The sequence below is a fragment of the Neltuma alba genome, unplaced genomic scaffold (assembly GCF_004799145.2).
Source record: "Neltuma alba isolate B1F8T4 unplaced genomic scaffold, ASM479914v2 tig00011304_pilon, whole genome shotgun sequence".
Lineage (NCBI taxonomy): Eukaryota > Viridiplantae > Streptophyta > Magnoliopsida > Fabales > Fabaceae > Neltuma > Neltuma alba.
Window position 1 is genome coordinate 210618 of NW_021636013.1, and position 26714 is coordinate 237331.

At 31.5% G+C, this 26714-nt stretch overlaps 4 protein-coding genes and 1 long non-coding RNA gene across 6 annotated transcripts; 3 read left to right on the plus strand and 2 right to left on the minus strand.

Annotated features, from left to right (window-relative positions):
- Positions 1-3241: 3241 nt before the first annotated feature.
- On the plus strand, positions 3242-4573 carry LOC114711646 (receptor-like protein EIX2). The gene has a single exon (XM_028896065.1). The coding sequence runs from the start codon at positions 3242-3244 to the stop codon at positions 4571-4573; it is 1332 nt and encodes a 443-aa protein (XP_028751898.1).
- LOC114711690 (receptor-like protein EIX2) lies at positions 4465-7883 on the plus strand. Of its 2 annotated transcripts, none has more exons than XM_028896110.1 (3): positions 4465-4915; positions 4955-5634; positions 6062-6400. In XM_028896110.1, the coding sequence occupies exons 1-2, from the start codon at positions 4650-4652 to the stop codon at positions 5493-5495; spliced, it is 807 nt and encodes a 268-aa protein (XP_028751943.1). In that variant the 5' UTR covers positions 4465-4649; the 3' UTR covers positions 5496-5634; positions 6062-6400. The 2 variants fall into 2 exon arrangements, 1 of the variants encoding a protein (XP_028751943.1); XR_003737156.1 differs by lacking the exon at positions 4465-4915 and adding an exon at positions 7290-7883 and having other exon boundaries at positions 4932-5634; positions 6062-6288.
- LOC114711691 (uncharacterized) lies at positions 6857-19010 on the minus strand. Its single transcript, XR_003737157.1, has 3 exons — positions 18809-19010; positions 8255-8259; positions 6857-6869 (listed from the first exon to the last, which is right to left on the minus strand). It is a non-coding gene; the product is annotated as an uncharacterized LOC114711691 (long non-coding RNA).
- A 185-nt stretch (positions 19011-19195) lies between these two features.
- On the plus strand, positions 19196-20970 carry LOC114711647 (leucine-rich repeat receptor-like protein kinase PEPR2). Its single transcript, XM_028896066.1, has 2 exons — positions 19196-20270; positions 20819-20970. Exons 1-2 carry the CDS (start codon positions 19196-19198, stop codon positions 20968-20970), a joined length of 1227 nt encoding a protein of 408 aa, XP_028751899.1.
- A 2837-nt stretch (positions 20971-23807) lies between these two features.
- On the minus strand, positions 23808-25608 carry LOC114711648 (golgin subfamily A member 6-like protein 22). The gene is made up of 3 exons (XM_028896067.1): positions 25529-25608; positions 24436-24797; positions 23808-24226 (listed from the first exon to the last, which is right to left on the minus strand). The coding sequence occupies exons 1-3, from the start codon at positions 25606-25608 to the stop codon at positions 23808-23810; spliced, it is 861 nt and encodes a 286-aa protein (XP_028751900.1).
- Positions 25609-26714: the final 1106 nt, after the last annotated feature.

Sequence of the window (26714 nt, forward strand, 5' to 3'; positions counted from 1 at the left end):
ATAAGTTTGAAATCAACAACTGAAACGTCATAGTTGAACCAATATCCTTTTGTTCAAATGAAAAGAATTCGAAGCTGAATGAAAGGAATATTAGAGAATATTTAGTCATGATTTGATTTTTTTAATAATATTATTTTTTAATTATAAAGGGCTATTTTAGTCCTTTAACAATATTCATAAATCCCTAATTAGGCTTCTTGGCCTGACTAAGAATTTATTAAAAAAGTAAGCCTTAATTTAAATTTTAATATTTTAACCAAATTTAATTAGGATTCTCCCAATTCAAAATAATAGTTATAAGAAACTCGACCTCAATTTTTTCTTCTTAAATTTAATATATAAGCATTTATGAATGTTTTGTAAATATTTAAAATTTTAATATCAGTACTTTTTTTTCTAATAAAATTAACGGTGTTAGAAATAAAAGAGAGAAAAGATATTTTGTTAAATCAAGAGATTAAAATGAAATCTTATGTAAAGTTAAAAAAGAACAAAAATTCACTTTTGCCCTGACTTAAATATCTCTTCTTAATTTTAATAAGATGGTTAGAAATGATTTAGATACAGAAGTTGAAGAAGTACAGTTGGAAAATAGTGAAGTTGCTTGGAAAAGAACTGGAAGACCGTAAAAGCGCGCTCTCCAACTTTGGGCGATGCAATTTCGGGGAAGCAGATACGAAGGGACGCTCCACTATGAGTTTCATTAGTCAATGAGCAGATTTAAGTGTACTGTGGTTTTATAGACATTGAAGACGAAGACTTTTTAATCTTTGCAGAAAGTGATAGACTATGATTTGGGGCGAAGACTTGGAAAAGAAGGTCGGAAAAAAAAAAGGTGGAAAGACTTTTGTCAAGTAAAAAAAAAAATTGAGAAAGATTAAGGTATACAAATATATATACACTATCTGTTTCTTAGCATGAGAGCCAGTTTGACTTTCAACTTAGTTCTAAATATAAGATCCTAATTTATTTTATCTCTCATATTTATATATATATTTTTCAAGATAGTCTTTGTAGCAATTGTATATGTTAAACAACTTTGAAAAAGAAAACTTGGAAAAGAATTTCAAAGATCTTCATAATTAGTATAACGCCTTTTACTTGGTCAGCATCCATTTCACAATACTTGGAATGATGATGATGATGATAAAAGGAAGATCCAAAGACTTGACCTATCAAAAGCGTATTGACTTAACGAGGCATTTGGGTGAAACTAAATCATAGTTTTAAAAATAATTTTACAGAATATAAAATAAATATACTAGAGAAATTTTGTCTTGACTATATGAAAACACTTTTAAAAAATATTTTTATTGTAAACAAAACACCCCCTTAGCTTGGTTGATGGAGTTATGGAAAAGGGTGGACAAACTTGACAAAATGACTTGATTCCACCAAAAATTAATTTTAAGGGGAAAAAACCTGAGAACTTAACAAATATTTCCTCATCTTCTAAATATGAAACCTTATCGAAGGCATTATTTTATTTCTAATAAGATTTCAACATTGGTTTTTTCGGATATTTTTTTTTTAAATTACTCTTATTGATTGGATATATGTGACTATGTGTCTCTCAAATTCCAATACACTAAATCATTAAAAGAAGGGATATTTAAAGTAACCTTGTGTTAATTTTTAAAAAAAATTAAAATGACTTTCAGATCACAAGTTTAAGTTATATTTGGAAAAAAAAAACATAGAGAGAAAAAAAAAGAGGGAGCATAAATTTACAACCATTATAACAAATAATTACTGTTATAATAACTTAATGGCAATATCTCTTTGATCAATCGACCTTCTCTCTAGCTTGTTAAAAGGGATTGGGGATCTTGACTTCTTTTTATTTTCCTTTCGTTATTTGCTTTTTTCTGTTAAAGTTTTCTTCCCTTTTCTTCTCTATCAGGGAAAAAAATCTGTTGTGCTTTGTCTTAACAAATTTAGTCCTTGCATAAACCACTTATATTTTTTGACGAGTTCAACTCTATTATTTTAAAATTAAAAAATAAAAAAAATTCAAGCATGAGTCTCTCAGTGTGATCTTGTCTCTAAAATTTTTGTGGTGTTGGTTTAAGTATACAAATACATTAAGATAATTTACTAATTAATTTTCTTAATTTCTTTAAATTAGTCAACTAAATCTTATATTAAGGGTTGGAGTTAGTATATGTATTGGTAATGATAGCCATTGATTGATTCCTCATACACCAGCCATTGAATAAGATTGGAATTATTAGAAGACTTCACAAAATTGATATAGAGACTGCAATTGAGTGTGATTTGGGCAAAAGACGTAGGAAATAAGGTCGGAATACTTGGGAAAAAAGAGGTTGCAAGACTTTGGGAAAAGAGGTCATTAAAAAAAATAAAAAGAGTAAGCTATACAAATATTTTTGAGAAAATTGTAGATTTTTTCCTTCTATTTTTTAGCATTAATGTAATTTTTTTTTAAATTTTGCAAAAATTTTACTAACTTTCATTCTATTTTTAAGTGTTTTTATCAGCCTTCCTAAAAAACAAGATTTAATTTTATCATTCTTCTTCAATTTTTTGTCTCTTTTAAATCATGCAAACCTCCTATCCACTTTCAAAATCAACTTATCATGAAAATGGAAAGAACTAAATCTTCAAAAACATTTAGAATAAGTCCTTGTATTTTATTTTTTTGTCTTGTTTGGAATATTTTTATAGATTTTGAGAATAAAGAGAAATTTGTTTCGATAACTGAAGGAAAAGAATCACGCAATTTATTTTTTCATTTTAAATTTAGCAAGGTGGAAGTAAGATTTTCTATAAACAATTAATGGCTAAAGAATATATTTAATTCTTTAACTATATACAAAGTTTCAGTTTTGTCCCTTAATTAATTTTAAAAAGTATGTTTTTAGTCATTTAATTAAAATTTTTTTATCATAATCATGATTATTTTGAAAATTCAATTGATATATTAGCAATTTAGAAGTTCTTATCAATATTTCAGATCCTAATATTATTATTTTTTGTTAATGGTTTTAGAGCTAAATAACTAAAAATATTTTTTAAAAATTTAAAGTACCAAAAATGAAACTTCATGTAAATTTAAAAGACTGAATATACTTTAAGCAAAATTAATATGGTCTCAAAAAAAGTTAAAATTTAAAAAAAATCCACAAGTGCTTCTATAAATATTTCAAGGAACCGTTTCGATCGCTGCTTCATCACTTCCAGAAACAGTTTCATGATGATTCTTCATCGGATGTCACAAATGTCTCTGATTCTATTGGCGTTGCTATGTGCAGTGAGATTCAACACAATCACTTGCTGCCATGAGAGGGACCGACGTTCACTTTTAAGCTTCAAACAAGGCGTTGTTGATCCCTCCAACCGCCTCTCTTCTTGGTCCACTCTCCCAGATTGCTGCCAATGGGATGGAGTTCACTGTGATACCAACAACAGAGTCGTTGGCCTTTCTCTGTGGGACGACGGAGACTATTATTTTGATCCAATAATCAACAATCATTTAGAATTACTGAGAGGTGAAATCAACTTATCTTCTTTACTTGCTATTGAATCTCTCGAATGGTTGGAGTTGGACGGCAATGACTTTGAACGCATAAGCATGGCGCCTATCAATAATTCTGTTGCAACTCATACTCATTTGCTACCCAATTCTTCTAAGCTTTCTGATGTGAGTTTATCATACAATATTCATCTCCACGCTGATAATCTTCATTATTGGCTCTCTCGACTTCCTTCCCTGACATCTCTCGACCTCAGTGGCATTCGTCTTCCTAGTGAAACCAATTGGGTTCAATCATTGGCCTCGCTACCTCTGGGGAATTTACGTTTGCGTGATTGTAATTTGACCACCTCGATTCTGTCTTTCCAGCATACCAATTTTAGCTCACTTTCATATCTTGATCTTAGTCTGAATGATTTTACATTTGGATTACCTAATTGGTTGTTCAATCTTAGCAAAGATCATCTCGAAAGATTTGGTCTCAGTCAATGCAATTTGAGAGGTCAAATTCCAGATCTTTCAGGCTATCGAAATCTGTGGTTGTTAGATCTATCTAACAACAAACTCAAAGGGTCGATACCTGGTTGGTTTGGCCAGCTTGATGGACTAGCTCTCCTGGATCTATCTAATAACTCGTTTCACAGTTCCATTCCTTCTAATCTCTTAAATGCATCAGCTTCGTTATTATATTTAGATATTAGCTTCAACAACTTGAGTGGTCCGCTCCCAAACATTCTTGGCCAAAATATGTCTGCGTGGCCTATATCGGACTTTTTGTCCATGACAACTTTGGAAATATCTATGTCATTTAATAAATTTGAAGGAAGGCTTCCTCGAGTATCAAATTCGGTCCAAGTTTTGGATTTATCTTACAACTATTTCTCAGGACCTTTATCTTCCTTATTGTGTCACGGTGAGACTAATGAGTTTACTTTGAAGTATTTAGACATATCAAATAACAATCTCACCCAAGAACTTCCAGATTGTTGGAACAATTGGACACATTTGTCTCAAATATACTTAGGGAATAATCAGCTAGTTGGTCAAGTTCCATCAACGATGGCTGTCATTATATGATCTAGAGGCACTAGATCTACATAATAATGGCATTTCAGGTGATATACCTTGGACTTTCGGAAATTCCACATCTTTGATGCTGCTCAATTTAGCAGGAAACAACTTCTCTGGAAGTATACCAACATGGATGCCCCAAAATATAGCAGTTGTGAAATTGAGATCCAATCAATTTGCAGGCAACATTCCACCACAGCTATGTAGTCTCTCTTACTTGATCGTATTGGACCTTGCCAATAACAAGCTTTCAGGATCAATCCCCCATTGTCTAAACAACATAACCACTTTGGTTTCAAAACTTTTTGACTATGACGAATCCATAAAATTAGGTAATTCAATGGTTGGCTACGAGGGATTCTTAAAATTAAGTAATTCAATGGCTCCCTACAGACATGATTATTTCATGAAAATTGATTTGCACACAAAGGGTCAAGAATTAGAGTATCAGAAAAATCTAAACTACGTGCGAAGCATCGATCTATCGGCTAACGAGCTATCAGGAGAAATTCCTGTACAAATGTTCGAGCTCACCAAGTTACAATCCTTGAACTTGTCTTATAATTATCTAAGTGGAGAGATACCAGAGCTAATCGGAGAGATGAAAAATCTAGAATCTCTTGATTTCTCCCATAACAATCTTCATGGGAGTATTCCTCAGAGCATGTCTGGCTTATCTTTCCTAAGTGACTTGAATCTGTCTTACAACCACTTGAATGGACAAATTCCATCGGGCACTCAGCTTCAGAGCTTTGATGCTTGGAGTTACATTGGAAATCTTGAACTTTGTGGACCTCCTCTTCAAAAGAACTGCACAATACCAAAGAAAACAGACAATACAGGGCAGGTTGAAGGAAATGAGGATGATGCTTTCTTGAAGTCAATGTATCTTGGAATGGGATTGGCTTTGCTGTGGGATTCTGGGTAGTTTCTGGTTCTCTGTTCCTGAACAGAGCATGGAGGCACACTTATTTTCGATTTTTTAATGGTGTGGTTGATCAAATCTATGTCACTGTGGCCATAAAACTTCGGAGATTTGGTTGAATGGGAATATGCTACAGCTCCAGGTCAGTTATAAAGTTATTTTATGATCTATTTAAAGTTTTTTTTTATAATAATTTTTATTTCTACACACATATTCATCAGTGTTGTAATGATTTCACGTTTCTGTTTTTTTCTTCTTAAATCAAATGCATAATGCAAGGCTCCATTCACTTGTATTAATGCAAAGGGTAATTTCAACCGTTTAAAATGAATTAAATACTTAATCTTTCATTCAAAAACAATTAAAAAATGTACAAATCTATCTTTAAATATTTAAGTGTCCAAGTTAAATTCATGTTCCTCGTTTTCCAAAAGTTGTTGTTGGTCCAAAGCGGCATTTAGATTTATGATCCTAGAAGTTTATCTTTTCATTTTCTCTTTACAAATTAATTGTGATTTTAAAAAGAAACTCACACTAAAAGATTTGTTCTTTTCCCCCCGTTTTGACAGAGTTAGAGCGGACTCATATCATTCATGCTTATTTCTAAAAGCAATAGGCAGTTGATTCCAGATTTTCAAGACTCGTCGTTGCTTATGATCCTTGATTGATGGAAGTTTGGATGAAGCTTTCGTACATGGTGGCAACCTCAATAAGTATTCAGATGTTTTCGGTGGTGTTTTGTAATTTGTGTCTGTCATTGTGCTTACTGATTGATTTGGCTGTTTAGAAAAATTTGGTATGTTGGATTTTTCCAAGATGTGGTTTCATGTTGTAGTCAATTTCCCAAGTATTGTTGTTCCTCAATTAAAAAAAAAAAAGGAGTTTGAAAGATATTATTTTGATTTGAAGTATGCTATTCTTATTATGACATTCATGATTCGTAGAAATGTGACATCTGAGGATGAATTAACTTGGACTACACATTAAGATCGGTATTGTACAAAGTTGGCATGTCATAGACAGAACCATTGAGGATTCATTATATTGGCAAAGTCCATATTTCTTACTTATTCTTAACTTAATTCAAACGTAATAAGTATGTGTATTGGATGCATTTATGTCACACACACACAAATGTCAATGAAAAAGGTTGAAAGACTTTTTTTTTTTTAGAAGACTTAACAAGGAATATGATGTGCATGGAAATTTTTTAAGCTTTTAAATTAGTTTTTCATTACCTTCATAACAGAGTAAAACTAAAAGCATTAGGCAAAACCTTACAAGCTAACAAGTGGGACATAAGGCACTTTTCCAAAACAATTCTTTCACAGGATTCAAATAGATCCAATCCAAACATCCAAAGGTCATAAACTGTTTCTATAGTTCATACTTGAAGGAAGAACTAGTTATCTAAAAAGTAATTTGTAAACTTTCATAATTAAGGGTGGAGTTAATTAGTTGACATGACTTTAATTTAAGGAATATGAAAAATATAATAAAAGTAGTGAACTTGTGATTGATAATGAGAGAATTATACAGGATAAGGTACTAAATGTATATTAATCCTACATTAAACCCTGGCAAATATAACTCAACAAGGGAAGACACAAAGCAAACAGAACACATGAACAAGTAAAAAACAGGGAGACATAAGTATTTAATTTGAAGATAAATATTTGACCTATTGATTGCACCGCTGCACGTTTCATACAAGCAAAGAAAAATTCAAAAAAAAAAAAAAAGGTTGAAAAACTTGATGATTCTGTGTAATGACTCAGTTGGGCATTTATTTTACAGGCAAAGACTTGAGAGGGGAAACGTTGAGAAGGACTTGACATGGATGATGATCTGTTTTTTTAAAGGCGTGAGAGGGTATTTATTATCTTTCCAATTCATGTTTAAAGATAAGGATTGATATGGAAAATTTTTCATTTACAACAACAAAGTTTATGATTCAAGGCAGCAAAAAAAGTAGATTTTTCATCCTTTAACTTTAAAAATAGTTTGATTTCTTAATTTTATAAAATATCTTTTCAATCCTCCAATCCTAACATGACTAATGTCAAATAATGGTAATTTTTTATACCAATCATTGTAATTTTAAGAAATTAAATTTAACATAATACCTATGTCAAGTTTCTTATATTCATTATATTAAGTTTTTCAATTACATTTTGCCATATGTTTTTTTTTTTTAATATCAACCCATATAAAAAAGATACATGGAAAAGTATGATTTGAGAATTCGATATAATAGTCATAAGAAGCTTGACCTCAATTTTTTCCTTAAATTTAATATATCAGCATTTATGAATGTTTTGTCAATATTTAAAATTTTAATATCAGTATTTTTTACTAATAAAACGCATGGTGTTAGAGTTAAAGGGCTGAGTTTCAATGGCGAACTTTCAGCGGCGACTAAAAAAGTCGCCGCTGAAAGTCCACTTTCGGAGGCGACAAAAAAAGTCGCCGCTGAAACCAAGACTTTCGGCGGCGACACTTTCAGCGGCGACTAAAAAAGTCGCCGCTGAAAGTCCACTTTCGGCGGCGACACTTTTGTCGCCGCTGAAAGTCTTGGTTTCAGCGGCGACTTTTTTTGTCACCGCCGAAAGTCGTCGCGTAAAGTCTATTTTTTTGTAGTGGACGCAGCTCTGTGAGTTCCATTGATCAATGGGCAGATTTAAGTGTATCGTGGTTCCAGAGACATTGAAAGTGATAGACTTAGATTTGGGGGAACAACTTGGGAAAGAAGGTCAGAAGACTTGGACTTCCAAATTTTATCTCAATCAATGCAATTTGAGAGGTCAAATTCCAGATTTTTCAGGCTATCAAAATCTGATGCGCTTAGATCTATCTAACAACAAACTCAAAGGATCCATACCTAATTGGCCTGGCCAGCTTGATCAGTTAATTGTACTTGATCTGTCTAATAATTCGCTTAATAGCTCTATTCCTTTTAATCTCCTAAACATATCATCTTTACTCGAATTAGATATTAGCTTCAATGACTTGAGTTGTGCACTCCCAAAAATAAGTCTCACAACTCAATTAGCAGGGATATATCGCACTTGTGGCAAAAATGTTCGAACATATTTATGTCATCTAACAAACTCGAAGGACAGCTTCCTCAAGTATCAGATGCGATCCTAGTTTTGGATTTATCTTACAACTCTTTCTCAGGACCTCTTTCTTCTTTATTGTGCCACGCTGAGACTAATGGGTATGCCTTGGAATATTTGAACCTGTCCAGCAATAATCTCACCCAAGAACTTCCAGATTGTTAGAGCAATTGGACTTTTTTGCGTTACATAAACTTCGGGAATAATCAGCTAGTTGGTCAAGTTCCTCCAACCATGGGTTCTTCATTATATCATCGCCTAAAAGTGCTAGATCTACATAATAACGGCTTTTCTGGCAATATACTTTGGACTTTCCATAATTGCACATCTTTGGTGCTGCTTAATTTAGAAGGAAACAACTTCTCTAGAACTATACCAACATTGATACCCCAAAGTCTATTAGTTGTGAGATTGAGATCCAATCAATTTACGGGCAACATTCCACCACAGCTATGTGCCTTCTCTTATTTGATTGTATTGGACGTTGCACATAACACACTTTCAGGATCAACCCCGCATTGTCTACTCAATATAACCAGGTTTTTATCAGCATTTGATTTTAGTGTTTTAGTTGGTGAATTAGCTTATGAAAAGATGGTATCCCAACTCCACATGAATACATGAAAATTGATTGCACACAAAGGGTCAGCAATTAGAATATGAGAAAAATCTAAAGTTGGTGCGAAGTATTGATCTATTAGCTAATAAGCTTTCAAGAGAAATTCCTGTACAATTGTTCAAGCTCACCAAGTTACAATCCTTGAACTTGTCTTACACTTATTTGATAGGAGAGATATCAAAGTAGATCGAAGAGATGAAAGATCTAGAATCTCTTGATTTATCCATAACAATCTTCATGGGAATATTCCTCAGAGCACGTCTGGTCTATCTTTTCTCAGAGTTTTGAATCTGTCATACACCCATTTCAGCAGTCAAATTCCATTGGGCACTCAGCTTTAGAGTTTTGATGCATGGAGTTACGTTGGAAATCCTAAGCTTTGTGGACCTCCTCTTCAAAAACTGCACAATACTAGAAAAATCAGACAATATAGAGAAAGTTGAAGAAATGAGGATGATGCTTTTTTAAAGTGATTGTATCTTGGAATGGGAGTTAGTTTTGCTTGGGATTTTGGCTAGTTTGTGGTTCTCTCATCCTGAACAGAGCATGGAAGCACTCTTATTTTCAATTCTTTTATGCTGTGACTAATCAAATCTCTGTCATTGTGGCCGTAAAACTTCGAAGATTCGACTGAAACAGAATATGAGAGAACACAAGGTCGATTATGAAGTTTTCCCTCCCTTTATTTAAGTTCAAAGTTTTCTTCTAATGTGATTCTTATTTCTTAGCATATTCATCCGAAATGTAACGACTTTCCTGTCCTTTTGTGGCTCAATAAATCAAAAGCTTGATACAAGTGAATTTCAACTGTTTTAGTCAAATTAAAATTTATTGATTTCCTATTTTTAAATTTTTAAATTGTGTCCAACTTAAATTTAGGGAAAATTATTATAAGGTCCCAAGAAATGAATATAACTGTCAAAAAGTCCTACAGTAAATAATCAACATATAATAACAAGTTTGGTGCAAAAAATTATAACAAGTCCATGTTCACTTGTTTGTGAAAATTTTTTGTGATTATATTCCTTCCTTAAAACTTCATAGAGCTACATGTACATCTTTAAAGTTATTATTTCATCAAACGCCAGCATTCGGACTTGTGATCCAGATTTAATACTTTCTTATTTTTAGTTGTCATAATATTCAAGGAGGCAAAAACTCATTCTCATATAAGATTATTTTTATTTTTGAAATGTTTCCAAATAAAAAAATTAAAATTATACATATATACTTTGATTCTTATGTGGTGATTGTGTTAGCAGTAAACTAGTAGTATATATACATGTTTGTTCTAGAGTGGCATCCATCCCCAAAGCATGGGTACTTATGTCATTTGGTTGATGGAAGTTAGGGTGAAGCTCTAGTGTGGCAGCTCCAAGTGTTCAAATGTTGTAAGCTGTTAGTACAATAATGTGTTTTCTTCGGATTTTGTGAGGTATGCTTGATTTGGTTGTTCATATGAATTTGGTGTGTCCAATTAATTATTATTAGTTAATCTGCCAAGTTTGAAAGATTTTATAATTTGAAGTGTGTTGTTCTCATTATGATTTGTAGAATGTGATATGTGCGTCTTAAGATAAACTAGTTTTAAATTAACTTCTTTTACACATCAACCGGAGATTTTATATTGTAGTAACAAGACAAAAAATTGCCAGTGTAAGTTTCTTGTCTTTGCTGGTCCAACTTTTTGACAACAACATATAATTTAAAGAATCCTGATAAATTTTGAAACAAATATTATTTAATGTGTATTTTAAAATGAGTAAAAATATTATTACGCTTGCCATTGATGATGAATTAAAGTATTAAACTAGAAAGAAAACCCATATGTTAATGATTTTATTTTTCAAAACTTTGACCCATTTTACCAAAATTGCAAATGGGCTTCCGCGTTCGTTCTATTGTTCGTGGGCCCAAAATCCTCGGGTCAGAAAAATACAAATCCAAATTCACGAAGGTTAAAAAAGGGTCAGAAAAAAAAGAAGAAAGAACAAGTTTTGGTATTTGGACCACAAGCGAGCTTCCTTGTATTTGTATGAACCTTCTAGAGATAGAGATTTTGCTTTTTGGACCACAAGCCAGCTTCCTTGTATTTGTATGAACCCTCTGGAGATAGAGATTTTGTTTTTTGGACCATAAGCCAGCTTCCTTGTACTTGTATGAACCTTCCGGAGATGGAGGATTTTTTTTTTTTAACTAAGCATAAATATTCTTGAGTATTAAGTGTGGGTCTGATTCTCTTATCCTCTTGTTAGAGACAAGCATAATCCAATTATTATTGGGTACTAAATATAGGCATGATTATCTTATTTATATAATCATATATATTATATAGAATTATTATTTAATGAAATTTTTAACAAGTACAACTATTATAAGAATTACCTTAATAAAAATAGATAATATGAGAGATAAAATGGATTGAGATTTTATATTTATGACTAAAATAAATATCAAACCAATTTTATATTAAGAACTAAAGGTAGTCGTTTAACTTGTAGCCCAACTAACTGTTATTAATTAATAATGTAAACACACACTAGTATTAATAGGCACGTTGATTGTTTTCTCTGCTACGTGGTTTTGGTTGTGCTGAATAAGAGTTTCTAAACAAATTGTTATTCCACAAGATTAATTTTGCTGGGAAAACCGGGAAACTTGGCACATATTTCCCCATGTTCTAAATATAAAACTTATTGAAGGCTTCATTTTATCTCTTAAAAAGACAAAATGATTTAAATTCTTATTAAAATTTGGGGATTAATATTTTACATAGAAAGAAATCTTAAGGACAAATTAAAACTCACGGTTTAAAATTATATGGACCAAAAACCAAAATAAAAATAAATTACTATGTCGGCTTATCAGCTGTGGTGTATACAATTAGATACTAATATTATGGTAATTCTTTGTTTATTTTTTAATCATATTTTTAACAATAAAATTAGTGATTCATATTTTCTAAAATAATCTTGTATTGATTTAAAAAAAATTAAAATGACTTACAAATAAGAGATCACAAATTTAAGTTATATTAAAAAACAGAAAAAAAAGAGAGAGCACAAGTTTACAAACAAAATAATAATTACTATTATACGTGTAACAACTTAATGAGAATATGTCTTTGATCAATCGGCCTTCTCTAGCTTGTTATAAGGGGAATTGGGATTCTTGATTTCTTTCTACTTTCCTTTCGTTTTCTTGTTTTTGTAGTTTTGTTCCCCTTTCTTCTCCATTCATTTAAAAACAAAAAATCTATTGTACTTTATGTCTTAAAAAAACGTAGTCCTTACATAAAACTTTCATACTTTTTGACGAGTTCAAATATTATATTTCAAAATTAAAAAAATTAAAAATAGAAAAGACTTTTCAAGGATGAATCACTTAGTGTGGTCCTATACCAAAAATTTTTGTGGTGTTGGTTTGAGCCATGGGCAATGGTAGTGACTCATTGATTTATCACACCCCACCCATTAAATAAGATTGGAATTATTAGAAGACTTCACAAAACTAACATAGAGACCGCAATTGAGTGTGATTTGGGCAAAGACGTGGGAAATAAGATTGGGAGGACTTGGAAAAGAAGCTACAAGACCCTTGGGAAAAGGTCATTTCAGAGAATAATAAATAAAAAAGAGTAAGCTGTACTAATGGCAAAATTATATTTTCCTTTTTCAACCTAAGCACCCGTTTATTGTAATGTTTAATCTTGAAGTTTCTTTAATTATCACAATATTGATCATGGAATGTACAGTTTTATTCCAATTTCCATTTTGGGCAATTTTTATTTACAATTTCTATGTTATAGTGAAAGACGGAAAAACACAACACGTTACAGATGCTAAGAAATGATCTATTTTCTTCAAGGCCACGAAAAAGATAATGAATACAGTTTAGTTTCAAATTGCTAAATTATACAAGTACCAAAAAAAAAAAAAACAAGAACGTTAAATTATAGAAATTTAAGATTTGAAATTGGGTCAAATTAATTATCAGAAAAATTAATTTAATCAACAATATTAAAATAGATGAAAACCACGTTTAAAAAGTACTTCATCTGTTCCTTTTTATAGGTAACAACCACTATCTTCTTCTTATCCCTAAATATGAGAAACATTTGCAAGTTATTTTAAATTTTTATAGCGAATTTTCTATTTTACCCTCCGTTTAATTATCAGAAAAATTAATTTAATCAATAATATTAAAACAGATGAAAACAACATTTAAAAAGTACTTCCTCCATCCCTTTTTATAAGCAACAACCATCATCTTTTTTTTTTGTCTCTAAATATAAGCAACATTTACAAATTGTCTTGAATTTTTGTAGTGAATTCTCTATTTTACCCTTATTGATTATTTATTTTAATATTCAATATATTTATTATCTCATTTTCCAAACCATCATTTTTTTATCACACATTCTCTCTCTTTCATAATTCTTTTTATTATAATAATTTTCTCACACTCTCTCTTATACTCTCTCCCCCCATAAATAAGGATATTTTAAAGAAAGAACTTCTAATTTCTACATATTTATTATCTTTAACTGATTTTAACTAATATTTTGATCTATGTGATGAGCTCTAATATTACTTATATAAAGGGAAGGAGGGAGTGATAAGAGACATTCTTGCCGATGACAAGTAAAACGACTTTGAAAATTTCAAAGATCTTGATAATTAGTATAACGCCTTTTACTTGATCAGCATCTATTTCACAATACTTGGAATAATAATAATAATAAAAGGAAGGTCCAAAGACTTGACCTATCACAAACAAATTGACTTAACAGGTATTTAGGTAGAAACTAAATCATAATTTTAAAAATAATTTTACAAAATACAGAAAAATATGTAAAAAAAATTTTGTCTTGATTTATATGAAAATATTTTTAAAAAATTTTTATTGTAAACCAGACACCCTTGGCTTGGTTGGTGGAGTTGTAGAAAAGGGTGGACAGACTTGACAAGATGACTTGATTGGTACTTATTCCACAAAAAATTAATTTTGAGGGGGAAAACCTGATAACTTAACACATATTTACTCATCTTCTAAATATGGAAGCTTATTGAAGTCATTATTTTAGTTCTAATAAGATTTCAACATTGGTTTTTTCGGGTATTTTTTTAAAATTACTCTTATTGGTTGAGTATATGTGCGATGTGTCTCTCAAAATTCTAATACACTAAATAATTAAAAGAAGGGATATTTGAAGTAACCTTGTACTCCTCCGGTCCTTAATATAGGACCCAATTCTCAAGTTAGTTTTAGTCTTAAATATAAGACCCCTTTCTTATATTTATTAATTTTCTCTAAATTACCCCTATAAATACTCCCTCAACCATAATCAGGTAAAAGAGGGAGAGGGAGTATTAAGAAAGATGATTATGGTGTTTTAGGAAAAATGTGTCATTTTTCGTATAATTAACTAATTTATCTAACTTTCTTAATTTAATCAAATTAGTTAAATGGGTCTTATATTAAGGACCGGAAGAGTATTAATTTTTTAAAAGAATAAAAAATGACTCACAAATAACAGATCACAAGTTTAAGTCATAGGGGGAAAAACCATAGAGAGAAAAAGAAAGAGAGAGCACAAATTTACAACCATTATAACAAATAATTACTGTTATAATAACTTAATGACAATATCTATTTGATCAATCGACCTTCTCTCTAGCTTGTTAAAGGGGATTGGAGATCCTAACTTCTTTTTGTTTTCCTTTCGTTTTTTGCTTTTTTCTAGTAAAGTTTTCTTCCCTTTTCTTCTCTATCAGGAAAAAAAAAATCTATTGTACTTTGTCTTAAAAAATTTAGTCCTTGCATAAATCACTTATAACTTTTGACGAGGTCAAATATATTGTTTTAAAATTAAAAAAAAAACTTTTCAAGCATGAGCCTCTTGTGTGATCTTATCCCTAAGATTTTTGTGGTGTTGGTTTGAGCTTATATAGGTAATGGTAGTGATTCATTGATTTATCAACACCAGCCATTAAATAAGATTGAAATTATTAGACTTCAGAAAACTAACATAGAGACTGCAATTGAGTGTGATGTGGGGCAAAGACGTGGGAAATAAGGTCGGAATACTTGGGAAAAAAAGGTTGCAAGACTTTTGGAAAAGAGATCTTTAAAAAAAATAAAAGGTTAAGCTATACAAATATTTTTGAGAAAATTGTAGATTTTTTCCTTCTACTTTTGAGCATTAATGTAAATCCTTTTAAATTTTGCTAAAATTTTACTAACTTTCATTCTATTTTTAAGTGCTTTTATCAGCCTTCCTCAAAAAAAAAAAAAAAAAAGAGAGATTTAACTATATCAGTCTTCTTCAATTTTTTTTTTCTTTTAAATCATACAAACCTCCTATCCACTTTCAAAATTAACGTGTCATGAAAATGGAAAGAACTAAATCTTCAAAAACATTTAGAACAAGTCCTTGTATTTTATGTTTTGTTTTGCTTGGAATATTTTTATAGATTTTGAGAATAAAGAGAAATATGTTTTAATAACTGAGGGGAAAAAATCACGCAATTTATTTTTTCTTATAATTAACTAACTTACCTAACTTTTTTAATCTAATCAAATTAGTTAAATAGGTCTTATATTAAGGACTGGAGAAGTATAAAAGTTAGTTAACTAATTTGAGTAAATTAAAAAGGTTTGTTAAGTTAGTTATTTGTAATAAATATAAGTTAAATTCCCTAGAATACCAATTACTAGAACTAGGATTTGATAGAATCTTTAATATATGTGACTATTACAATGACTGTTTTGAAATAAATAGATAAATATAAGAGATAAAATGGATTTGAGTCTTATATTTAGGATCCAAATGAAAATCAAACTAATTCTTATATTAGATATCAAAGCTAGTATAATTCAGTCTTAACGCAGATAAAAACAAATAATTCAAAAGCAATGAGAACTGATCAGGAGTAATTCATAGCAATTCAAAAAGGCGGTGGACGGGGCATTATACAATTATTACTCATTTCACAGCAATTTCTTGAGAAAAGGTAATTCAAAAGCAATGGGAACTGCTGAAGATTCTTAAAAAATTCATGAAGCTATATAAAATAATAAAGATCGATCAGTAGGGCCTCAAAAAGCTTAAACACAGCCAAAAAGCAAGTTAAACACATATGAGAACGTCATTATATATGAAGACTAATTAAGTTTATATAATATAATTTTGGAAAAAGCACAAAAAAAAACAATATAGATATTAATTATTTATTTAAGAAGAACAAGATTTCTATTTTAGAATGGTTTGGATTCCAAGGGAACAAATATTCTTAATAAAACCAAACGGTTCAATTTAATTAAATAATTAAAATTCGTTCAAAATAAACATTTTAACGTCTAAAAGTAAGAGGATAATATTTAAGTTAAAAAAATCAAATTTCATATTTAATATATTATTTTGTACTAATAGTATTATAGAACTTGTTAATCGTGTTATTAAAGTCGCAAAAGTGCTATTTTTTAAAATTTTTAGACAACTTATTGTTAATTGTTATACCGAATTTGTTAATAGCATTACAAATTTCATGATACGTATATGATTCCCCTAGTATTCCTTTTCAAATAAATACAAATTTTAGTATTTACATTCAGACTTCATAGTCTTGTCCCCCCAACGATTTAGAATTCATATCATATATTTCAGAATTTACATTTCTTTTTCTTTAATGAAATCGATCAACTTTATTGAAGTATCTCTCTCTCTCTCTCTCTCTCTCTCTCTCTCTCTCTCTCTCTCTCACACACACAGACACACACATTAAAACACATGCTGGGAAATACTTTCAGGTTCACTCGGCAGGGAAGATTTTAGTGATGAAAAATTATAAGAGTGTATATTTAATCTTTGGTAAAAAAAAAAAAGTATATTTAGTCATCTGACTTGAAATAAAATTTTAGTTTGGTCTCCTAATTTTATAAAATATCTTTAACCTTCTAATCCTAATTTAATAAAATCTTAGGTCTCACATAATAATTTTGTATGCCAATTATTATTATTTTTAAAAAATTAAACTTAATATTTTAGCGTTTAGAAATATTTTATTAATTGCACAAAGAATAGCGAATCACTTGTAGCGTTTCGTGTTCGATGGGTATTAACTATTTACCCATTTCATAGCAATTTCCTGAGAAAAAAGTCATAACTGAAAAGCAACGGGATTTGAGGCAAAGACTGGGAGGGGAAAAAAAAAAGGTGAGAAGACTTGGAAAAAATATTGGAAAACTTCTGTGAATTGGTCAAGAAAATAAAATCAAGAAAGTAACCTTTAGACATATATTTTGTATTTTGAGAAAATTAAAAGGATATTTTTCTTCTATTTTTGAGAACTAAATGTAAAGTCTCTTAAATTTTGCTGAAATTATACAAATATTCATTTTATTTTTAAGTGCTTTTATAAACCTTCATATCAATCTCCTTCTATTCTCTTTTTTTTTTTAAATAAAAAAAAACTTCATATCAATCTCCATCTATTCTCTTTTAAAAAAATTAAAGGAGTAAGCTATACAAATATTTTTGAGAAAATTGTAGAGTTTTTCCTTCTATTTTTGAGCATTAATGTAAATTCTTTTAAATTTTGCAAAAATTTTATAACTTTCATTCTATTTTAAGTGCTTTTATCAGCCTTACTCCCAAAAAAAAGAAAAAAGATTTAATTTTATCATTCTCCTTCAATATTTTTTTGTTTTAAATCATGCAAACCTCCCATCCACCTTCAAAATCAACTTATCATGAAAATGGGAAGAACTAAATCTTAAAAAACATTTAGAACAAGTTCTTGTATTTTATGTTTTTTGTTTGGCATAGTTTTATAGATTTTGAGAATAAAGAGAAATTTGTCTTAATAACTGAAGGGAAAAAAATCACGCAATTTATTTTTAATTAGGAAAAAAACAATTTAATGTAAAATTTTCTATAAAAAAATTAATGGCTAAAGAATATGTCTAATGCTTTAACTATATACATAATTTTAGTTTAGTCCTTTAATTAAATTTAAAAAGTATAGTTTTAGTCATCTAATAATCGTTAGTTTTAAATGATAATCTTTTGTAATAAGTATGATTGTTTTGAAAATTATACTCCTCCGGTCCTTATTATAAGACCCAATTTGACTTTTTATTTGGTCCTAATTATAAGACCCAATTCATTTCTCTCTTATATTTATGCATTTTTTCCAAGATAATCCTTCTAATGATAGTTTTAGCCAATATACTTAATTAGCAAGGATATTTTAGGAATAACAACACTTATTTATTATAAATAACCAACTTAACTTACTTCCTTAATCTCTCAAATAAGTCAATTGGGTCTTATAATTAGGACCGGAGGAGTATTAAATTTTAGAATTCTTATTAATATTTAAAATCCCAATATTATTATTTTTTGTTAATGGTTTTAGAACTAAATAACTGAAAATATGTTTTTAAATTTAAAGTACTAAAATGAAACTTCATGTAAATTTAAAAAAAAATTAAAATTAAAAAAAAAATCCACAGGTGCTTATATAAATATTTCAAGGAACCGTTTAGGTCCCTCCTTCACCACTTCAAGAAACAGTTTCATGATGATTCTTCGTCGGACGTCACAAATGTCTCTGATTCTGTTGGCGTTGCTATGTGCAGTGAGATTCAACACAATCACTTGCTGCCATGAGAGGGACCGACGTTCACTTTTAAGCTTCAAACAAGGCGTTGTTGATCCCTCCAACCGCCTCTCTTCTTGGTCCACTCTCCCAGATTGCTGCCAATGGCATGGAGTTCGGTGTGATACCAACAACAGAGTCGTTAACCTTTTGCTGTCGGACGAGAGAGACTATTATGTTGATCCAATAAGCACCAATCATTCAGAATCACTGAGAGGTGAAATCAACTTATCTTCTTTACTTGCTATTGAATCTCTCAAATTGCTGTATTTGGACGGCAATGACTTTGAACGCATAAGCATGGCGCCTATCAATAATTCTGTTGCAACTCATACCCATTTGCTACCCAATTCTTCTAAGCTTTATTATCTGAGTTTATCATACAATATTCATCTCCACACTGATAATCTTCATTATTGGCTCTCTCGACTTCCTTCCCTGACATCTCTCGACCTCAGTGGCATTCATCTTCCTAGTGAAACCAATTGGGTTCAATCATTGGCCTCGCTGCCTCTGGAGAGTTTATATTTGGATGATTGTAATTTGACCACCTCTATTCTGTCTTTCCAGCCTGCCAATTTTACCTCACTTTCATCTCTTGATCTTAGTCTGAATGATTTTGCATTTGGATTACCTAAATGGTTGTTCAATCTTAGCAAAGATCATGTTGGCTTTGATCTTCGACTCAGTCAATGCAATTTGAGAGGTCAAATTCCAGATCTTTCAGGCTATCGAAATCTGAGGCAGTTAGATCTATCTAACAACAAACTCAAGGGGTCAATACCTGAGTGGCTTGGCCAGCTTGATAGACTAGAACTCCTTGATCTATCTAATAACTTGTTTCACAGTTCCATTCCTTCTAATCTCCTAAACGCATCAGCTTTATTAGACTATTTAGATATTAGCTTCAACCACTTGAGTGGTCCGCTCCCAAACATTCTTGGCCAAAATGAGTCTGCCGCCTCAATTAGAGCAGGGCAGACAGATTTGAAAATATTTATGTCATCTAATAAATTTAAAGGAAGGCTTCCTCGAGTATCAAATTTGGTCGAAGCTTTGGATTTATCTCACAACTATTTCTCGGGACCTTTAGATACTTTATTGTGTCACAACTATTTACTGTATTTGGACCTATCAAATAATTATCTCACTCAAAAACTTCCAGATTGTTGGAACAAATTGGGGAACTTGTCTGACTTATACTTGGGGAATAATCAGTTGACCGGTCGAGTTCCACCCATGATGGGTTCATCATTACCTCTCTTAAACGCGCTAGATCTACGTAATAATAGATTTTTTGGTGATATACCTTCGACTTTCAATAATTGCATGTCTTTGGTGCTTCTCAATTTAGAAGGAAATAACTTCTCTGGAGGTATACAAACATGGATGCCCCAAGATATATCAATTCTAAAATTGAGATCCAATCAATTTACGGGGAACATTCCGCCACAACTATGTTGTCTCTTGAACTTGACGATATTGGACCTTGCTAATAATGAATTTTCTGGATCAATCCCTCACTGTCTACACAACGCGACCGTTTGCCTTCACTTGAAAATTTTTATACGGTCAAGTATCAAATAATTTCTTTAAGACTGCAAAAGAATTCATGAAAATTGATTTGCACACAAAGGGTCAACAATTAGAGTATGGGAAAACTCTAAAGTTCGTGAGAAGTATTGACCTATCAGCTAATAAGCTATCAGGAGAAATTCCTGTACAGTTGTTCAAGCTCACCGAGTTACAATCACTGAACTTGTCCTACAATTATTTGATAGGAGAGATACCAGAGCAGATTGGAGAGATGAAAGATCTAGAATCTCTTGATTTGTCCCACAACAATCTTCATGGGAATATTCCTCAGAGCATGTCCGGTCTATCTTTTCTCGATGTTTTGAATCTGTCGTACAACCATTTCAGCGGCCAAATTCCGCTGGGCACTCAGCTTCAGAGTTTTAATGCATGGAGTTACGCCGGAAATCTTGATCTTTGTGGGCCTCCTCTTCAAAAGCACTGCACAATACCAGATAATACAGAGAAAGTTGAAGAAAATGAGGATGATGGTTTTTTGAATTCATTGTATCTTGGAATGGGAGTTGGCTTTGCTGTAGGATTCTGGGTAGTTTGTGGTTCACTAGTCCTGAACAGAGCATGGAGGCACTCTTATTTTCGATTTTTTAATGGTGTGGTTGATCGAATCTATGTTATTGTCGCCATAAAGCTTCAAAAATTCCGCTGAATGGGAATATGCTGCAACTCCAGGTTGGTTATAAAGTTATACTTCTATCTATTTAAATCTAAAGTTATTTTTCATAATAACTTTTATTTCTACACAAATTCATCAGCAGTGTTGTAATGATTTCATTTTTCTGTTTGTTGCTTCCTAAATCAAATGCATGATGCAAGTTAAGGCTCCGTCCATGTATGAATGCAACGACTAATTTGAACTGTTTAAAAGAAATTAAGTTGTTAGTCTTTTATTCTAAAACAATTAAAATGCCCAAATCAATCTTTAAAATATTTAAGTGTCCTTATATCATGTTCCTCATTTTTCAAAGGCAGAATTATATAATTGGTTCTTTAACTTTATACAAGACTTTAAGTTGGTCCTTTAACTTTAAAAAGTATATTTTTAACACTAAAATCTTATATGATAATTTTTTTTGTAACAATCATAGTTATTAAACTTCGTATATTAACATTTAAGAATGTTATTTCAGCATTCAAGATCTCAATATCATCATTTTTTTCTTTGTTAAAAGTTTTACGGTTAACAAACTAAAAATATAATCTATAATGTTAAAGTACAAAATTAAAATCTTACGTAAAGTTAAAGGAACAAAAATATACTTTAACTTTTTTTAAGAGTTGTTGATATTTCAAAACAACATTTAGATTTATGATCCAAAAGTTTAGATTTTCATTTTCTCTTTACAAGTTAATTGTCATTTTAAAAAGAAACTCACACTCAAAAGATCTTTTTCAGTTCTGATTGTGGCAGAGTGAACTCATATTATTCATGCTTGTTATTCTAAGCAATAGGCGGTTGATTCCAGATTTTCAAGACTCGCATGAGTCCCAGAAGATTCGGCGTTTAAGCCCTGTGATCAATGGAATTTTAGATGAAGCTTTGATAAATGGCCGCAACTTCAATAAGTATTCAAAAGTTTGGGGCTGTCCAAGTTTGGTGATTTTCAGTAATATGTGTGTCTGTCTCTGTACTTGCTGCTTGATTTGGTAATTTACACAAATTTGGTATGTTGGATTTTTCTACGATGTGGTTTCATGTTCCTAGTCAATATCTCAATTGTGCTATTTTTTAGTGAAAAATATGAGTTCAGATATAATTTTGATTTGAAGTATGCTATTCTTGTTATGATGTTCATGATTCGTAGAATGTGACATATAATGAGCCTTTAAAATTAAGGTTAATTGCTAGTTCTAAATTAACCTCAATTATGCATCATGTCAAACATATTGCACAAAGTTGGCTTGCGATATATTCCCTAGACCCATTTGGTTGGGATCCCAGCTTGACAAATTGGAAAAGCCTGGCAAGATATAATGAACATCTAGTCTTCACATAGAGCATGGCATTCTTGCGAGGAGATTTCAAGTGCCGAAATAAACTAGTTCTGATATAATATCTTTCTACCTTGTCCAATCTAAATTAAGAATATTGTTTTAATTATAAACACAAGATGTTAATGTTTTTTTATCTCACGTATTTACTATATTTTTTGTCAAAATATCGCTATAGCTATGTTGATTACACTCTAATATAAATATGTAACAGGATAAGTGTTTTAAAAAAATCAACACATTTTTTTACAAATAATTAATTGAATTAATTTTTTAATTCATGCAAACTAGTTAATTTTATATTTAGCATCAAGAGAATATATTTCATGGTATTGCACAAAGTTAGCACACATTGAATTCCTTGAAGAGGTCCACTGAGGATGCAATCATGCATCTTGAGAATATTTTGTGGTTGGAACTTTTTTAGGGCTATAGAACAAGAAAAGCCATTCAAAGGAAAATGATCATCTTGCCCTTATACGCCCAAAATTCATATCACAGACCAGATCATCCATTTTGTTAATAAATTTGGCAGTGTGAATAACAGTGTTTTTAATACAAGAAAAAAAAACAATATTTTAATAGCATGGAATGAACCCAAAAAAAAGAAGAATTTTTTTACCAGTCTATCAATAACTACAAGCATTTTTTATCAAAACATAATATTCTTAGTGGAAGGGACTAGTCCACCAAGGTTTGAATCTCCTATATTAGGAGAAGTGCCCCTTTTTGTGCTCAATAAGGCCTCAAACACCAGCACCAAAAGCCAAATTTAAAAAAAAAATTATTTAATGTGAAAAAGTATACTAATAGAAGATGACTTTAAAAACTGAAAAAACTGATAAAGAGGTGATGCAAGCATAGATTACTTACACCTTCATTATGCTTCCAACCAAGCTCAATATTTGGCAACACCAGATAAGGCATATAATTACTAGTTTAATTTAATCTCAAATGGTCGTATGACCGCCATTATTACTGAAGCAAACCTACGGATTAGAAAGCACATCATCGTGCTCTTCTTCAGCAGGACGAAAACCTACTGCTTGCTGTAAGTCAAGGCAGGGCATTCTTCCTATACGCAAATGGTTTTAGTTCTCTCAACCACCAACTAACATGCAGACATGAATCAAAATTTTATTAGCTCAAGGAAAAAACTCAAAACCAGAAAGCATTAGTTCTTTTTCCCCTGTTGAGTGAAAGCATTAGATTTATGAATAACAAAATTGAAGTATTCTTCTTACTAGAAATGGAAAATCCTTACTTGGGCTGACCTTGGTCATCCAATTCCTAGTTCCTCCTTCCTCTATTCCTCTGCTCAGGGAAATCACGTACGTTTTCCATAGCAGACAAAGATAACAACAGCTGCTGCAGCAATAGCTCCAGTAGATGCTGCAACCACAGGCCACTGCGGCTTCAACCCATTCAACCCCTTTGCCTTTGCTTCATTATCCATTTCATTCACAGCTTCATTGACTGCCTCATTAGCTTTCTCCGTGAAAGATTTGACAATGTTTTTTGCTTCCTTAACTTTCTTCTGCATTTTCAAAATATTTGATTCCATGCTTCTTGTTTTCTCCTCTGATTCTCTCAGTGCCTCCCCCAGATTTAGCTTTTCTTCCAATACAGATCCCTTCTCTGGGACAACCCTTTGCAACTCCTCAAGCCTGTGTCTAAAACCACCAATTTCCTTCTCTTTCTCCCCAATTTCCTCTCTCAACTCCTCCAACACCCTAATTTTCTTGCCTTTTCCTCAGTTTCCTTCATCTCAAGAACCCCAATTTTCCTCTCTAAGTCCTTCGCCTTCTTGTCGATTTCTAATTTTGCTTTCTTTAACCCTTCTACTTCACACTCTAAATCCAACACCATTGATTCTCTCTCTTCCAAAACGCTCCTCAATTTAGCGCACTCTGTTCTAGATCCCTCAGCAGCACTCTTTACAGATATTTAATCACGGTTAAGCCTGAAAACCTCGGCCTCGAGGTCGGCCCTTCTCGCCGCCATAGCTTCCTCTGGCTTCTTGGCCACCTCAGACCGTTCGAACTTTCTCTCCAAACCTTCAATCTTCTCTCGCATCTTCGATTCATCTTCTCTCAAGCCGTCAATCTCCTGCGTCAGTTTATCAATTTCGGTCTTCCTACCTGCAATTTCATTCGCCAATCCACCTCTCTCACATTCCAGTGCATCGATCCTTTTCATCAATTCCTCGACATGACCGTCGCTCTGGCGTACGTCAGGATCAGAAAATTCCCCGCCGGTTTGATCATCAACCGTATCATCCGCCACTGTTAGTTCTGGAAGAACAAGGAACGGCAACCTGAGCGATAAATCGGCTAAGATACTAAAAATAGTAAAACGACAATGCTACTTGGTTAATTTGCCAAATCTTTTTTTCTTGGAGGGGGGGTTATGGGGGGACGAAAGAGATTTACATAAAGGTGAGAGTAAGAAGAATCACACATCTCACCATCCAAACAACAACGATGAGGTATTTCTTACGAGAAACTAATGAAACCTGAGGACAGCGTCGGTGTTCAAACTCGAAACGAATGAGTCACTGATAAATGCTTCAATCTCCGAGAAAATCAAGGACGGACAAGATTTTCCCAGAATTCAGCAAATTATGAAACTCCCCATTTCTCATTGTCCCAAAAGTCGAGTCTCGAATGCATTGCAAGACGCTAAATTCAGAAGTCGATCTCCTTAGTCATATGATCACATCTCCGTTATCACAATTCACAAAAGACTCAAAAATCTATAAATTACATTTCTCTCGTTCATGCATGATAATAGAATCGTTATCTATAAAAGTTATATTATTCTGTACTAATAAACTAGGCCCAATTCATTTACTCATCATAACTGTTGGTTAATTATGTCTTCGTACCACTAATCTTCACAATTTGCAATTGACATTTGATGATTTTTAGGAACTCAAGACTCCAACTTTATAGAAATCATGAACATCTCTTTTTTAAAATTTATAACTGATATCCTATAATTTGCAACTTATGTTTAGCAATTCACAATTCATTTTCAAGGATTTACAACTCGTTTAGGTAAGACTGAGGTCCTTGACCTTCAATGTATTCCAATTTCCAACTCCCTTTGAGGCCACTTAATCTCATTTTCTCAGGGGAGAATGACTAGAAAATATCCTAAAAAAATGCAAATCTTTATTTACATTTCAAGATGAACCAATTCCTCTGAAGTTCTTACTACTCCCTCTGGGTAGTAAGGTGTCTGGAATTTTATAACAAATTTAGTGTTTTTAATTATTTTAGAGAAAATCATATTGAACGTAACTATACTTTCTCTTAATTTTTAGTGTGATATCTATGTGTCCTTTTTCTCTTAATTAAATTATTTAATTTTACTTTTTTTAGCAACATTTAGTATTTTTAGTCTCTATGAAAAGGTTAACATTACTAATAGGGCAAAATTAAAAATTTGATATTTTCATTTGTTATGCAAAAGGTTTTATTCCCTAAGATGTTCTTGTAATCCTTGAGTTTCTACTTAATCTTGTCAATGCAAAAGCATATAGAACTTGTCATTGGATATATTGTTCTTGTCATTGGTTTTACAAAAATTGTTATTTGTTGTGGGATTCAAGGATTTCAAATGAAAGGTGTGTATGTAATTTTACTCTATATAATCTCCAAAAAAAAAAAACCTCAAACACTTCAAAGTAGTCATGTTATTTCAAGGTCCTAAATTAAAATTTATATATTTTTAGAGATTTTTTTTGGGGGTCTTTCTCCCATTTATCAACTATTAAGTAGTTAATGAAATATTTGTTTTATTCAGCTCAATAAAAATAATCTGAGTCAAATAAATGGACAAATATTTAATCTTTTTCCTCACTTAAATATTTTATTTTATTACTAGCTTCCACACCTAAATATACCAAATCCTCCCTCTACACATAATTTGTTTAAAGAGAATTTTCATCAAAAGAAGTTTAAAATGATTAAATTTTAAATTAGATTTAATAACCAAAAGAAATAAAAGAATTTCCATGACATATCTTGAGGAGACATCCATGTTGGCCATTTCAAGAGCGACGGGACCTAAACCAAAGACGAAAGTCACAAAACATCCCTTTTGAAGCATCCGTGCTGCACTAATACCGTAACACGCAACCACACTGCTTTGGTTTAGGGGGAAAAAGACCAAGTTTCCTATTTTTGAAGCTCATTGGATCTACAGAGAAAACTGGACATAAATAAAA

Coding starts and splice junctions, on each gene's coding strand:
- LOC114711648 (XM_028896067.1), bottom strand. CDS start 25,608: ATGAGATTAAGTGGCCTCAAAGGGAGTTGGAAATTGGAATACATTGAA. Junction 24,798..25,528: donor CAGTCTTACCTAAACGAGTT/GTAAATCCTTGA, acceptor TTTATCGCTCAG/GTTGCCGTTCCTTGTTCTTC. Junction 24,227..24,435: donor CGAGGTTTTCAGGCTTAACC/GTGATTAAATAT, acceptor ACTGAGGAAAAG/GCAAGAAAATTAGGGTGTTG.
- LOC114711646 (XM_028896065.1), top strand. CDS start 3,242: ATGTCTCTGATTCTATTGGCGTTGCTATGTGCAGTGAGATTCAACACA.
- LOC114711690 (XM_028896110.1), top strand. CDS start 4,650: ATGCTGCTCAATTTAGCAGGAAACAACTTCTCTGGAAGTATACCAACA. Junction 4,916..4,954: donor TTAGGTAATTCAATGGTTGG/CTACGAGGGATT, acceptor TTCAATGGCTCC/CTACAGACATGATTATTTCA.
- LOC114711647 (XM_028896066.1), top strand. CDS start 19,196: ATGGCGCCTATCAATAATTCTGTTGCAACTCATACCCATTTGCTACCC. Junction 20,271..20,818: donor AGGAAATAACTTCTCTGGAG/GTATACAAACAT, acceptor CAACCATTTCAG/CGGCCAAATTCCGCTGGGCA.